Source organism: Ascidia mentula, chromosome 1, assembly GCF_947561715.1.
Source record: "Ascidia mentula chromosome 1, kaAscMent1.1, whole genome shotgun sequence".
NCBI lineage: Eukaryota > Metazoa > Chordata > Ascidiacea > Phlebobranchia > Ascidiidae > Ascidia > Ascidia mentula.
In genome coordinates this window covers 9,533,300-9,548,167 of record NC_138566.1, presented here as the reverse complement: position 1 = coordinate 9,548,167, position 14,868 = coordinate 9,533,300, and the positions used below count along the sequence as shown (strand labels likewise).

At 35.8% G+C, this 14,868-nt stretch overlaps 1 protein-coding gene across 1 annotated transcript; it reads right to left on the bottom strand.

Moving 5' to 3' along the window:
* Window positions 1–675: 675 nt before the first annotated feature.
* LOC145909551 (receptor-type tyrosine-protein phosphatase alpha-like) lies at window positions 676–14,292 on the bottom strand. Its single transcript, XM_082996964.1, has 11 exons — window positions 14,242–14,292; window positions 13,803–13,983; window positions 2,091–2,180; window positions 1,958–2,031; window positions 1,765–1,899; window positions 1,551–1,697; window positions 1,332–1,492; window positions 1,101–1,236; window positions 936–1,039; window positions 785–876; window positions 676–722 (listed from the first exon to the last, which is right to left on the bottom strand). Exons 1-11 carry the CDS (start codon window positions 14,290–14,292, stop codon window positions 676–678), a joined length of 1,218 nt encoding a protein of 405 aa, XP_082853090.1.
* Between the last annotated feature and the right edge of the window lie 576 nt (window positions 14,293–14,868).

The following is a 14,868-nucleotide window of genomic DNA, read 5'->3' as shown; positions in this document are numbered from 1 at the left end:
ACGGACTTTGAAAATTCTTTACAGGAAAACAATATAATTAAAATTAAAATACTTCCCAAAAGCATTATCTTCTGACCTACTAAACATTAACATTCTTACCTGGACATCAATAACATGTTATTTTTATCTGCCTTGGCAATATCAGTCTTGAGAAACGAAATAAAATTTATGAAGTCTTTGCCGTGTTCTGGTCTCTCCTTCTCAGGAAAAAAGTCGAAGTCAACCCATGTTGTATTTTTCTAAAATAGTCAAGTTTCATGGAAAAGTAGATCGCAGAATAGTTGAAACTCTTACTTGTGCGTTTCGATCCTTAATCAAAAGATCCGTTACTTTTGCACTTCCACGATTGGTTTGTTCAACACATTCCACACAAAGATCACCCAAAATCAAATTTGTGTTCAATTGCGAGGAAATATTCTCCTAAACACATGAGTTGAGAAAGTAGTTTAAGCAAAGAAATGTTGCGTCTTACGAAAACCGCCGACTTCCCAAGAAACAAAACGATTCCGTAGCTCTTCTGAAACAAAACTGTGAAAAATTTTTCCACTTGATCAGATTTAGGTTCTTTCCCAATTGTCAGACGATTTGTGCCATAATACGACTAAAAAATTACAGGATCAGCAGATATGTATAAACTATCATAACATTACTGTTTTTCAAAGAAAACTTCACCTCCTATTCGTAGTATTCAGTTTGCTTCGTTTTTTGTTCGGCTGAATGATCTAATCATAACAAAATAAGGTTAAATAGTGCTTAAACTATTATGTGTCATTATTAAGTTTACCGCCTGTCCCCTCTATGCAGTTTATTTGTAGGACATTGACGATCTTAGTCAAATCCTCAAATTCCTTTTTTATGCTGTTAGAATACGGTAGCCTAAATCAAAAGCAAACGTTTGTAAAATCGACACACATCAAAAATGCACGTTTTCTTGCCGTTTTTGTTGTTCTAATCTTTGGTTAAACTGTTTGACATCCAAATTCGTTTCCATAAAGTTTAAAGACTCGTGAAGGAGTCTGTGAAGCAAAACATATTGTTCCTGCAGCACAAAAGACGGATTTCAATAAATAGTTTTTTCAACGTACTCTCTGTTAACTCACGGAAGTTTGAACCATTTCCATTCTTTGCTCTCTCAAACGACAAACTGCCTTGAAAACATCAACTGAACCAGCTTGGTTTAACTCCTTCATTAAACAATCAAAAGCAATAAAAGTTCCAGTTCGTCCAATGCCGGCACTAAAACATCAACATTTGAGTCAATATATGAACATCATAGTCTACGTGGAAAATACACCAGTGATTTGCATATCGCGGTACAACATTATTCGCACCTGCAGTGAACAATAGTGGGAATATCTATGTTTAAAGATGTCTTCCAGTGCTCCATATTGATAAAAACTTCTTCCACAAATCTGAGCAAACCAGTGGTAGTTTGTGGAACTCCGTGGTCGGGCCAAGCAGTGAAGTGATATTGCGTCACAGTGCGTTGTTCCTGCAAATGAAGAACAAGGTGATACATGAATTTGGTATAAACCCAATGTATGAAATACCGATACATATGCGGTCTTCCCTTCTTCGATATTCATCTTTCTGATGACGTAACTCCCTTTAAAGATGACGTCAGTTAAGTGGACTTGCACTTGTTTGTGGTTTTGGGACTGACCGATGTGTTCAGGCCAGTAGACGGCGCACTTTGACTTCAAAAAATTTCTTTTGACATGATAACGATTTGCAAAATAATCATAAAGTGTTTAATTACAATACCTTGCCCTTCTCACATATATTGGTGAGCATTACAATTACTCTGAAATTTTGTTCCCAAACCATCGCCCAGAAATCATTCACAGTTGTATCGATGGGGCCTTGGGTTGCAATCCACTTGTTCGGTTGTTTAAAACCCTGAGAAACATTACAAACAATGTAAAATTTTCAGGAAATCATTGCTGCAGTGACAAACCTCAACATATGATGCGTTAATGTAATCATTTTCGTCGCTTTTTAATCCGCGAAGAATCACTCTGTTGTTTTCATCTATATGTACACGATATTTAAAAATATATGTTTATGAATGAAAAAACTTAAAGTCATACATGGTAAAATATTCTTGTAACGATTTCGACTTGGGTTTTTTTCAGCAGTTTCAACACTAAGAAGATTTCTTGATTGTGTTCTTATTTTCTCTCAAAACAAATCACACAAAATGTAAATGTTTCACAGGAGCAGTTTTTTTTTTTTTTTACCACACCGCAAAGTTTTGTAAATATATTCCTGATGTGTCTATCTTTTGTATAACACATTCTGTGTTGGTCGGGATTACAAAACTCCAAGCACAATTATTGTCGTAAGCAGGGCAGCTATCAACAGGGTGGGAAGGGGTTGGACTCCTGTTGTTGGACGTTGAAATAAACGTCGGGCATGACCTCGTTAAGGTGCGAAACGGTGTGCAAAGTAGTTGTTTTTGTTTCTTCTATGCGCCATGGCATGTACATGCAGATACACTGCAATCACGTTTGCAAAGTGCTGACATTTTGTCCAGTATAATTTTTACTTATCAGTTTTTACGTGTACTGTGTGTAGGCTACACCCATTTTAATAATAAAAATGCCAAAAAATTATTGTTACAATAGGTTAATGACTGCGTCAATGTGCAGGCATTGTAATGAATGCAAACGCTCGCTAAGTCATGATTGCGCAAAACTAAACACTCCAAAGGTCGATATGCTGATCCGTGCTAAAGAAAGTTGTAAGACAATGACCAATCTGCATTATCAGATATTTTAGGTCGTATACAATGGTTTAATGTGGACTTGAAGCTAACTTGAACCCTTTATTCATTAACGCACGAGTCATAGAATGAAAAACTTTAACACACTTAATTTTATTTCGTAAAATCTTATGGTACGTCTAATGGATGTTGTTCATGCTACTTGTGCCGGAAGTCAGCACCACTGCGATTCATATTAGGCTCCACTAGGCAATATTTACGTTTTTTGTGTTATTTGTTATATCTGAGCCTTTTTGTCGTATATAGTAAAGGATCATTAAATTTGTTTATCTATTTTCTCAAATACAGCTTCACGCAAACAACAACTTGAGTTTTCAATGCAATTTATTAACAAAATAGAACTTTACAAAGTAGAAAGAGTCGTGTCGAGTCCAGTCCAGTCCTTCATCTGATCGGTTCGCATGATACAGGTTCACAGAAAACGCAACAAACAAAAAATAAAAACACAATATGAAATGACGCCGTGAACCCATCAATGACGTGATCCATCAAATAAAAGTCAGGAGAGTTTGGTGACGTATCTGTACATATTATTTATCAGAATAATCAGTGAATTCCGTAGTTTCGAACTGGGATATATTTCCATCAGTACATTTTAAATTGTGGTTTGAAGTTTGGTGAAACACAGCACTGCAAAGTTTGGATTAACTTTTGGGTTGAAGCGGCCAATGTATCTTCACCTTAAAGCTTGTCATTTTTCCATTGATAATAAGTGTGGTGGTACACTTCAGAAAGGACGCTGGGCCGAGGGCTCTTTCAGCCAAATGAGCCCTCAATAAAACAAGTTTTGACACCCCTGCCCCATAAATGGGGTTGTCAACAAGTAGTTTATGATTATAACATGTGAATCAACAGCAGGACATTATGACTAATATGTTTTTTCAAAAAAAAAAAACAGTCCATCAACAAGTGAATGAAATAATAATGTTCTTTACAGGCCACTTTAAAATGTATTGTTTTGCTGTTTCATAAATTGTATGCTTGTCACTCTAAAATGGAGTGATTTCCCCAAACAGCTAATTATCTTCTGAACTCCAGCGCGATCTCATCAGTCCTGTCATGTGTTTCCAAACACCAATCAGAAACAGTTTGGTCTCGTTGCGCATTTTTCTACAGATTGAATGCAAAATATTACTTTTTTTGTCGTAATTTATATAATTCCAGTACATTTTATTGATCATGGCGTCGTGATTTCATGATACTGCCTTATGTGTTCCATGTTGGCAAAAACGTCCAAAAACATATAGAGCTGTCGACCTGTAAGGTCTCATCAGTGCAGCTGTTGACTGTGGCACTGCTGTGCTAGCTTTTACACTAGCGGGCACACTGATTTCCACTTTGTGGTACATTTCGGTCAATGTCGATCCGTTGGGTATCCTACACGGAGTACCAAACAATTAACAGAGACGAACCACCGAGGAGCGCACTATGGCCAAACGAACTGCTTGGTAACCGATAGTGCTACCGGCTCGGGCAAACCCAACTCATATCTCATACCACAAAGTGGAAATCAGTGTGCCCGTTAGTGAAAAAGCTAGCACAGCAGTGCCACAGTCAACAGATTCTCTGATGAGACCTTACAGGTCGAAACAGTGTGTACACCATGTCTGCAGCTCTCAAATATATTGTCATAATCACTGCATACTCATGAATAGTATAAAAAAGCAGGATAATGGTCATTTACACTACTATTTATTGCATCAGAAATAGGGCTTGTCAAAAGTCTTGTGAACAAAAAGCTAACATTTTCATCATTTCACCTCATCAGTTTCACAATTACCAATTTCTTGCAGTCGTGCATATCAGACATGTTTGGAATATTTACCAGACGACTATGTTAACAGAACAAAGATAAGATTAATAAATACTTGCCCCGACGCAGTGTTGTAAAATATGGGGTTAAGACACTCGCTCAATCGCAAGCAAACATATGATGATGACCAAAGTATGATATTGCCTTCATATCCGTTGATGCCGACAAGATTTAGGTCATAAAGTTTAACTGTTAGTACAAAGAATATCATTACAGCAAAAACCGTAATAACAAAGCAACAGTCGAATGAAATTTAGAAAATTGCCTAGGAAGACGCAAATAATGTTAATTTTGGCATGTTGTTCATAACAAACGTTTAAATTTTCTTCTAAATAAAGTTTATTACTTACTGCAAACAGGAATATATCCCAAGTAGTATGACATCACAATGAGCACAAGTTGAAGAGAGATACGTTTGTATTGCGCTTCTTGACGGTTTTTAACATCAGCTGCAAAAAAACACAACGACCGGACATGTCATGACTCGTTGTTACTATTTTTTAATATATAGATCTGCCTTGGCATATTCATTTTCCGATGATTAGTAAGCATCAAATAATAAAAGCTTTTGACAGGCTGTTTAACTGACAGTATGACAAACAAGTTAGATATTAGTGATTTTAATTTAATTTTAACTTTTTTTCGCATAGCCGTCTATTATTTAAAATAGAAAAGCTAAAGCTAATATGCAATTAATCATCTTGACTAGAGAAGACGTTTCGAACACTAACTGCGTTCATCATCAGTACTATAATTGAACGAGCTACATGCAGCAGAGCGCCGAGGTTGACATGAAACTGAACGGGCAGAAAAAAACAATAACGCACAGCAACATGGCAGAATCACATCACGTGACAACAGCATCAACAACACAGCAGTGACGTCATCAGTTGAGATATGCCAAGCTGCAGTGAAGACCTAATTGTTGAACAGGTAGAGAGGTTTGGAGCTGTCATCTATGTTTAATGATGGTTTGTGGTACTGGATGTGGATTGTTTCGAGAATTAGCAATTTAAATTTGATTTTTCAACTATGCAGAACTTAGGGTGAATTAAAATTAACGGAATGATCCGATTTTTCCCACAGATGGTTGCTGACCACACCCCACAGAAGCTCGTAAGTTCCACCCCTGCAACGTTGTTTACCACGTCACTGCTGTGTTGTTGATGCTGTTGTCACGTGCTATGACTCTGGCATGTTGCTTGGTGTCGTTGTTTTTTTCTGCCCGTTCAGTTCCACGTCCACCTTGGCGCTCTGCTGCATGTAGCCCATTCAATTATAGTACTGATGATGAACGCAGTTAGTGTTCGAAACGTCTGCTCTGGTCAACATGATTAATAACATATTTGCTTTGGCTTTTCTATTTCAAGTAATCAACTCCAAGTATTTTGCGCCGCCTATTATCTTATATTATTTTGTAACTTTACAAATGATTTGATAGAAATATTTACTTACTCGATAAATGTGGTAAAACTTTCTTCCTGTTGTAATAAATGCAAACGATGAGAGCACATGTAGAAATTGTGATGGTGATCATTAATGTTATGAGCATATATATGGCAGTACTTCTGATAATCTTGATACTGGAAAAATTAAAAGTGTGTCATTTTCAACAACCGGGGGTTAATTTGACACACCTCATGACTAAATTTTATAAGCAAGTAATTTGCAAACTTTTCACTTTATGCCGTGTAATTTTGACCGGTCATGTTATGGCAATATCATTAGCTATTTTTGCATTATTTCTTATATTCGCTGCACTGTTTTTGAGTTTGATACAATTTCGTTCGGGTATGTATTTCAAAACCTGTCTTTGCTTTTGCAACTATTTTGCAAAATTATTATGGGGAAAAGTTTGGGGATAAATTTTGTCGTCAAAATCTGCCAAGGAGTGACTTTGAGAAAAATGGTTTAGAAAATTGCGAATTAAATTATCATCACAATTTTTACATTATTTATTCGTAATGTTTGCAGGAAATTGGACTGTTTTACAAAACAGTAATTTAATAAGGAGTCACTGTTTATTCAATTGTCTCATGAACTCGCATGCCTCAACCGCATATAAATAAGGATGGGGTATTTTGCAATGGACAACTTCAGATGTTAGGATAATGTGAATTAGAATTTTGGATGATGCTCGATAAATCAAATATTCAAAACCTACATTGGTATCTGATAATGGAAAAGAACAAGTGCCATGATTCCAACCAATGTTATCATCGTCCATACAATTTCACATATCCACTAAAGATAAAAGAAAATGTGATATTTTGAAACATTTAAGATATTTTTACGAGAGAGAAGTTTTATTTACGTAATATTTAAGATAGAGAATACAAACAAGTATTATTTCGCAATTTTGCATTTCAATTTGTTTTATGTAGAAGTCACTTGCCTTGACATGTTTAGCTGAGATTTTCCTGAATGGCCATTGGCAGGCAATATAACGACATATGGCAAACAGACATACAAATATGCTCGTCAACATCGTTGGAATCCAGGTTAGAATAGATCTTTCCTATATTGAAATGCACGTTTTTGCAATATAACATAAAATTGTTTCCAAAATTGAACTCCCATGGTTGTTAACTTATTCAAAACAAGTCTAGCTTGCAATGTTATACTTGTAGATACGCACATATTTTCCAATAAATTCGTTAAATACAGTTTTTGAAAGAGTGGCTACAAGATTTATCACAATTTTACATTCCACTCAGCGTAAGGAAATTTTCTTTGATTTTCCGTGCAATAATCTCTACATAATGTTAGACGACAAATATTTGTGACAAATCACATTTTTGAGTGATGTTCGTATAGTGGTAAATATTTCATTATTATTGGCATACCCTATATCCAAAACCTACCGGATAGTGCGACCGAACATATATGAATTGTACACCGCCGACATATAAACTGATTATTCCAGATGTTATATCCGACACGCACAAGTTCATCAAAATAATATTAAATGGCCCTCTGTGGAAATGAATGTGATTTTAGAGCTGATGTTTGAAACATTGTAATCATAATTTTTTTTGTTATACATTGGATGCATTTTGTTGATATACATTGGATGTATTTTTTTATACATTGGATGTTTTTTTTTAAGGATGGGATAACAGAACTAATGGGATTATAACACTATATTTCAAACGTTTGATTTCTATGCTTATGAAATTTTATTAAGAAATCTCACCAACGGCAGCGCACCTTTAGCTGTTGCAACATAGGTCACTATAGACATAACGTTACATTAATTTCCCATTTTTTAAAACATTTAAAAGATATGAGAATAAATTTGCCGGAATAACATGAGTTAAACTTATCATTGGCGATGGTTCCATGGCGATAATTCACGCTTTATTGACAGAATATATCATAGGGGATTTCGAATCGTACGTGTTAAGATGATTTTCTGTAGTGTGTGGGGCGGTTATCAACAGACAATTAAATGAAAAACCCTTTATTCATTAACGCACGAGTCATAGAATGAAAAACTTTAACACACTTAATTTTATTTCGTAAAATCTTATGGTACGTCTAATGGATGTTGTTCATGCTACTTGTGCCGGAATTCAGCACCACTGCAATTCATATTAGGCTCCACTAGGCAATATTGACGTTTTTTGTGTTATTTGTTATATCTGAGCCTTTTTGTCGCATATAGTAAAGGATCATTAAATTTGTTTATCTATTTTCTCAAATACAGATTCACGCAAACACAACTTGAGTTTTCAATGCAGTTTATTAACAAAATAGAACTTTACAAAGTAGAAAGAGTCGAGTCGAGTTCAGTCCAGTCCTTTGGTGCGCATGATACAGGTTCACAGAAAACGCAACAAACAAAAAATAAAAACACAATATGAAATGACGCCGTAAACCTATCAATGACGTGATCCATCAAATAAAACTCAGGAGAGTTTGGTGACGTATCTGTACATATTATTTATCAGAATAATCAGTGAATTCCATAGTTTCTAACTGGGATATATTTCCATCAGTATATAGCAGGCGTCATGTTTTTTGTTTTTTTAAATTGTAGTTTGAAGTTTGGTGGCACTGCAAAGTTTGGATTAACTTTTGGGTTGAAGCGGCCAATGTATCTTCGCCTTAAAGCTTGCCATTTTTCTATTGATTTTTCGTTGGTAATAAGTGTAGGTGGTACTGGTGCAACGCAAATCCCACAAACTGAGAACATGAATATTTTCAAGCGTGGCGAAAAATACACACACTAATCTTATGCTTTGAAACTTCAGAAAGGACGCTGGGCCGAGGGCGCTTTCAGCCAAATGAGCCCTCATTAAAAAAAGTTTTGACACCCCTGCCCCATATATAGGGTTGTCAACAAGTAGTTTATAATTATAACATGTGAATCAACAGCAGGACATTATGACTAATATGTTTTTTCAAAAAAAAAAAACAGTCCATCAACAAGTGAATGAAATAATAATGTTCTTTACAGGCCACTTTAAAATGTATTGTTTTGCTGCTGCTGTTTCTTAAATTGTATGCTTGTCACTCTAAAATGGAGTGATTTCCCCAAACAGCTAATTATCTTCTGAACTCCAGCGCGATCTCATCAGTCCTGTCATGTGTTTCCAAACACCAATCAGAAACAGTTTGGTCTCGTTGCGCATTTTTCTACAGATTGAATGCAAAATATTACTTTTTTTGTCGTAATTTATATAATTCCAGTACATTTTATTGATCATGGCGTCGTGATTTCATGATACTGCCTTATGTGTTCCATGTTGGCAAAAACGTCCAAAAACATATAGAGCTGTCGACCTGTAAGGTCTCATCAGTGCAGCTGTTGACTGTGGCACTGCTGTGCTAGCTTTTACACTAGCGGGCACACTGATTTCCACTTTGTGGTACATTTCGGTCAATGTCGATCCGTTGGGTATCCTACACGGAGTACCAAACAATTAACAGAGACGAACCACCGAGGAGCGCACTATGGCCAAACGAACTGCTTGGTAACCGATAGTGCTACCGGCTCGGGCAAACCCAACTCATATCTCATACCACAAAGTGGAAATCAGTGTGCCCGTTAGTGAAAAAGCTAGCACAGCAGTGCCACAGTCAACAGATTCTCTGATGAGACCTTACAGGTCGAAACAGTGTGTACACCATGTCTGCAGCTCTCAAATATATTGTCATAATCACTGCATACTCATGAATAGTATAAAAAAGCAGGATAATGGTCATTTACACTACTATTTATTGCATCAGAAATAGGGCTTGTCAAAAGTCTTGTGAACAAAAAGCTAACATTTTCATCATTTCACCTCATCAGTTTCACAATTACCAATTTCTTGCAGTCGTGCATATCAGACATGTTTGGAATATTTACCAGACGACTATGTTAACAGAACAAAGATAAGATTAATAAATACTTGCCCCGACGCAGTGTTGTAAAATATGGGGTTAAGACACTCGCTCAATCGCAAGCAAACATATGATGATGACCAAAGTATGATATTGCCTTCATATCCGTTGATGCCGACAAGATTTAGGTCATAAAGTTTAACTGTTAGTACAAAGAATATCATTACAGCAAAAACCGTAATAACAAAGCAACAGTCGAATGAAATTTAGAAAATTGCCTAGGAAGACGCAAATAATGTTAATTTTGGCATGTTGTTCATAACAAACGTTTAAATTTTCTTCTAAATAAAGTTTATTACTTACTGCAAACAGGAATATATCCCAAGTAGTATGACATCACAATGAGCACAAGTTGAAGAGAGATACGTTTGTATTGCGCTTCTTGACGGTTTTTAACATCAGCTGCAAAAAAACACAACGACCGGACATGTCATGACTCGTTGTTACTATTTTTTAATATATAGATCTGCCTTGGCATATTCATTTTCCGATGATTAGTAAGCATCAAATAATAAAAGCTTTTGACAGGCTGTTTAACTGACAGTATGACAAACAAGTTAGATATTAGTGATTTTAATTTAATTTTAACTTTTTTTCGCATAGCCGTCTATTATTTAAAATAGAAAAGCTAAAGCTAATATGCAATTAATCATCTTGACTAGAGAAGACGTTTCGAACACTAACTGCGTTCATCATCAGTACTATAATTGAACGAGCTACATGCAGCAGAGCGCCGAGGTTGACATGAAACTGAACGGGCAGAAAAAAACAATAACGCACAGCAACATGGCAGAATCACATCACGTGACAACAGCATCAACAACACAGCAGTGACGTCATCAGTTGAGATATGCCAAGCTGCAGTGAAGACCTAATTGTTGAACAGGTAGAGAGGTTTGGAGCTGTCATCTATGTTTAATGATGGTTTGTGGTACTGGATGTGGATTGTTTCGAGAATTAGCAATTTAAATTTGATTTTTCAACTATGCAGAACTTAGGGTGAATTAAAATTAACGGAATGATCCGATTTTTCCCACAGATGGTTGCTGACCACACCCCACAGAAGCTCGTAAGTTCCACCCCTGCAACGTTGTTTACCACGTCACTGCTGTGTTGTTGATGCTGTTGTCACGTGCTATGACTCTGGCATGTTGCTTGGTGTCGTTGTTTTTTTCTGCCCGTTCAGTTCCACGTCCACCTTGGCGCTCTGCTGCATGTAGCCCATTCAATTATAGTACTGATGATGAACGCAGATAATGTTCGAAACGTCTGCTCTGGTCAACATGATTAATAACATATTTGCTTTGGCTTTTCTATTTCAAGTAATCAACTCCAAGTATTTTGCGCCGCCTATTATCTTATATTATTTTGTAACTTTACAAATGATTTGATAGAAATATTTACTTACTCGATAAATGTGGTAAAACTTTCTTCCTGTTGTAATAAATGCAAACGATGAGAGCACATGTAGAAATTGTGATGGTGATCATTAATGTTATGAGCATATATATGGCAGTACTTCTGATAATCTTGATACTGGAAAAATTAAAAGTGTGTCATTTTCAACAACCGGGGGTTAATTTGACACACCTCATGACTAAATTTTATAAGCAAGTAATTTGCAAACTTTTCACTTTATGCCGTGTAATTTTGACCGGTCATGTTATGGCAATATCATTAGCTATTTTTGCATTATTTCTTATATTCGCTGCACTGTTTTTGAGTTTGATACAATTTCGTTCGGGTATGTATTTCAAAACCTGTCTTTGCTTTTGCAACTATTTTGCAAAATTATTATGGGGAAAAGTTTGGGGATAAATTTTGTCGTCAAAATCTTCCAAGGAGTGACTTTGAGAAAAATGGTTTAGAAAATTGCGAATTAAATTATCATCACAATTTTTACATTATTTATTCGTAATGTTTGCAGGAAATTGGACTGTTTTACAAAACAGTAATTTAATAAGGAGTCACTGTTTATTCAATTGTCTCATGAACTCGCATGCCTCAACCGCATATAAATAAGGATGGGGTATTTTGCAATGGACAACTTCAGATGTTAGGATAATGTGAATTAGAATTTTGGATGATGCTCGATAAATCAAATATTCAAAACCTACATTGGTATCTGATAATGGAAAAGAACAAGTGCCATGATTCCAACCAATGTCGTCATCGTCCATACAAATTCACATATCCACTAAAGATAAAAGAAAATGTGATATTTTGAAACATTTAAGATATTTTTACGAGAGAGAAGTTTTATTTACGTAATATTTAAGATAGAGAATACAAACAAGTATTATTTCGCAATTTTGCATTTCAATTTGTTTTATGTAGAAGTCACTTGCCTTGACATGTTTAGCTGAGATTTTCCTGAATGGCCATTGGCAGGCAATATAACGACATATGGCAAACAGACATACAAATATGCTCGTCAACATCATTGGAATCCAGGTTAGAATAGATCTTTCCTATATTGAAATGCACGTTTTTGCAATATAACATAAAATTGTTTCCAAAATTGAACTCCCATGGTTGTTAACTTATTCAAAACAAGTCTAGCTTGCAATGTTATACTTGTAGATACGCACATATTTTCCAATAAATTCGTTAAATACAGTTTTTGAAAGAGTGGCTACAAGATTTATCACAATTTTACATTCCACTCAGCGTAAGGAAATTTTCTTTGATTTTCCGTGCAATAATCTCTACATAATGTTAGGCGACAAATATTTGTGACAAATCACATTTTTGAGTGATGTTCGTATAGTGGTAAATATTTCATTATTTTTGGCATACCCTATATCCAAAACCTACCGGATAGTGCGACCGAACATATATGAATTGTACACCGCCGACATATAAACTGATTATTCCAGATGTTATATCCGACACGCACAAGTTCATCAAAATAATATTAAATGGCCCTCTGTGGAAATGAATGTGATTTTAGAGCTGATGTTTGAAACATTGTAATCATAATTTTTTTTGTTATACATTGGATGCATTTTGTTGATATACATTGGATGTATTTTTTTATACATTGGATGTTTTTTTTTAAGGATGGGATAACGGAACTAATGGGATTATAACACTATATTTCAAACGTTTGATTACATGTGCCAAGTGCTTAATACGTTGTTCGAAATGTTATATTCGGCGTTTTTAGAAAATAATATTTTAGATTGTATCTGACTCACCTAAGTGTTTTAGATCGAGCAATGACAGTCAGGGTAAGTCCGTTGAACATAATTGCAAACACACCCAAAAGTATCAGGATAACAGAATACACAATACTCCATTCAAACGGTAATTTGTAGTAGTAGAAAAAGACGTGGTAACTTACATTGGTGGTATTCATTTTCAAACAATCGATTTCAGTTTCACAAATTGAAAAAATGCAAAGTTTTAAACCGTTTTTCTGTAAAATACAAAATCTTTAATGGTATATTGAAGAAATATTGTTCAAACATTCAAACACTGCTGTGTACACCTTCAGAATAATGCAATGACTGAATGAATGCTGGATTATTGGTCATGTCGTTGGACATCATAAGGCACATCAGCGTCAATAAACAAATTCTTACAGCAGTCTAAATTCGTCTGTCAAGTAGTTTGCAACTATGTTCTCGTCAGTAAAGCTCACCGGCTAAATCGCCTTTCTATGACTGCACGTTTAGAGACTTTCCGCGTCTGCATATATCCAGTAGACGTGACGTGTAAGTTGTTTTGATAGGGCGTTTGTGCTCAAATTTCCTCCTTGTTTCGAAGAAGACTGGTGTGTGTTGATGCGTTTCATGTCGCACTTCAAACTATGATGGTACACCTGCAGTTTCTCAATCCAAACAAAGTTTTCGATTGTCATTTCAACCACGATTCTGTCGGTGACAATATTCTCTTTTTTGTGACGGAACAGAAGGAGGTTGCTTCCCGTTTCCTTCTGACGTTTGTGGGCGACAATGTAAAAGTTGAAGTTGTATAAAATATCTGAGATCTAAAATGGTAATGTAAAGTTTTTTGGAAGTTTTTTGTTGACATTTGGTACCGGTGACAATTCTAATTTCTTTCTGTCATGTTCAAGGTCAAACTTTGCTTTCAGAATGTTATAAATAATCATCAAATTAATCAAACCAATCTGTTGCGACATGAAAAGCATAAAGTTGCAATAAAGGCGAGCCGCAATAAAATAATCAAAAAAAGGTACTAACCTAAATGGAAACAATGCCCACGATCAATGTATTAATGATGTTACCATGGATGACGTCGTTGGCATTCGACAACAAGTTCCGTACATTAATGCCATCATATTGCGTGAGGGCTAATGTACATTTATTAATAGTAAGAGAAAAACTTGGAATTTGTAATAAATTTCTTCCCATACCAACCCACTGTGACCCCATCGCTAGTCCATAAGGTTTTGGGTAAAGTAGGTAAATAAACATTAGACAATAAAATTACCTGAACAAATAAACGAGAATTCGCGTTATTTTCCTAACTTGTTCCACCATTGCACAACACTCATTACGTCATCACCCCCGAATCGCTGTTTTCTTCTCGCCGGCGGGAGGCAGCAAGCAAAATTCCCGCCTGTCGCTTCGTGACAAGTGAAGGTTTCTCTCAACCCTTTTTTCGCAGCGAAATAGGAGAATCTTTGTCTCTATTTATAATCGCGCCCTCCGCAGTCGACAACGTGATTGGCTGGCGCAAAGGAGTACATATTTATTCCGCGAAAACAGCTGGATATGTGGTTTGAAGGCTCGAGCTTCATTCGCCTGGAAGGCCTCAATTTGTTTTTTTTCTTCGTGACTGAATCTCGAGCTGAGTCCGTTGCTAGAGTGGCCGACAAATGCTTCTAAAAATTACTTTAATGTAAATGTTG

Bases quoted from the DNA above. Each gene is read 5' to 3' on its own strand.
- LOC145909551 (XM_082996964.1), bottom strand. From the start codon at position 14,292: ATGGCATTAATGTACGGAACTTGTTGTCGAATGCCAACGACGTCATCC. The intron at 2,032-2,090 runs GTATGACTTTAA...GTGTACATATAG, and splicing joins TTACAAGAATATTTTACCAT to ATGAAAACAACAGAGTGATT. The intron at 877-935 runs GCAAGAAAACGT...CTTTTGATTTAG, and splicing joins AGATTAGAACAACAAAAACG to GCTACCGTATTCTAACAGCA.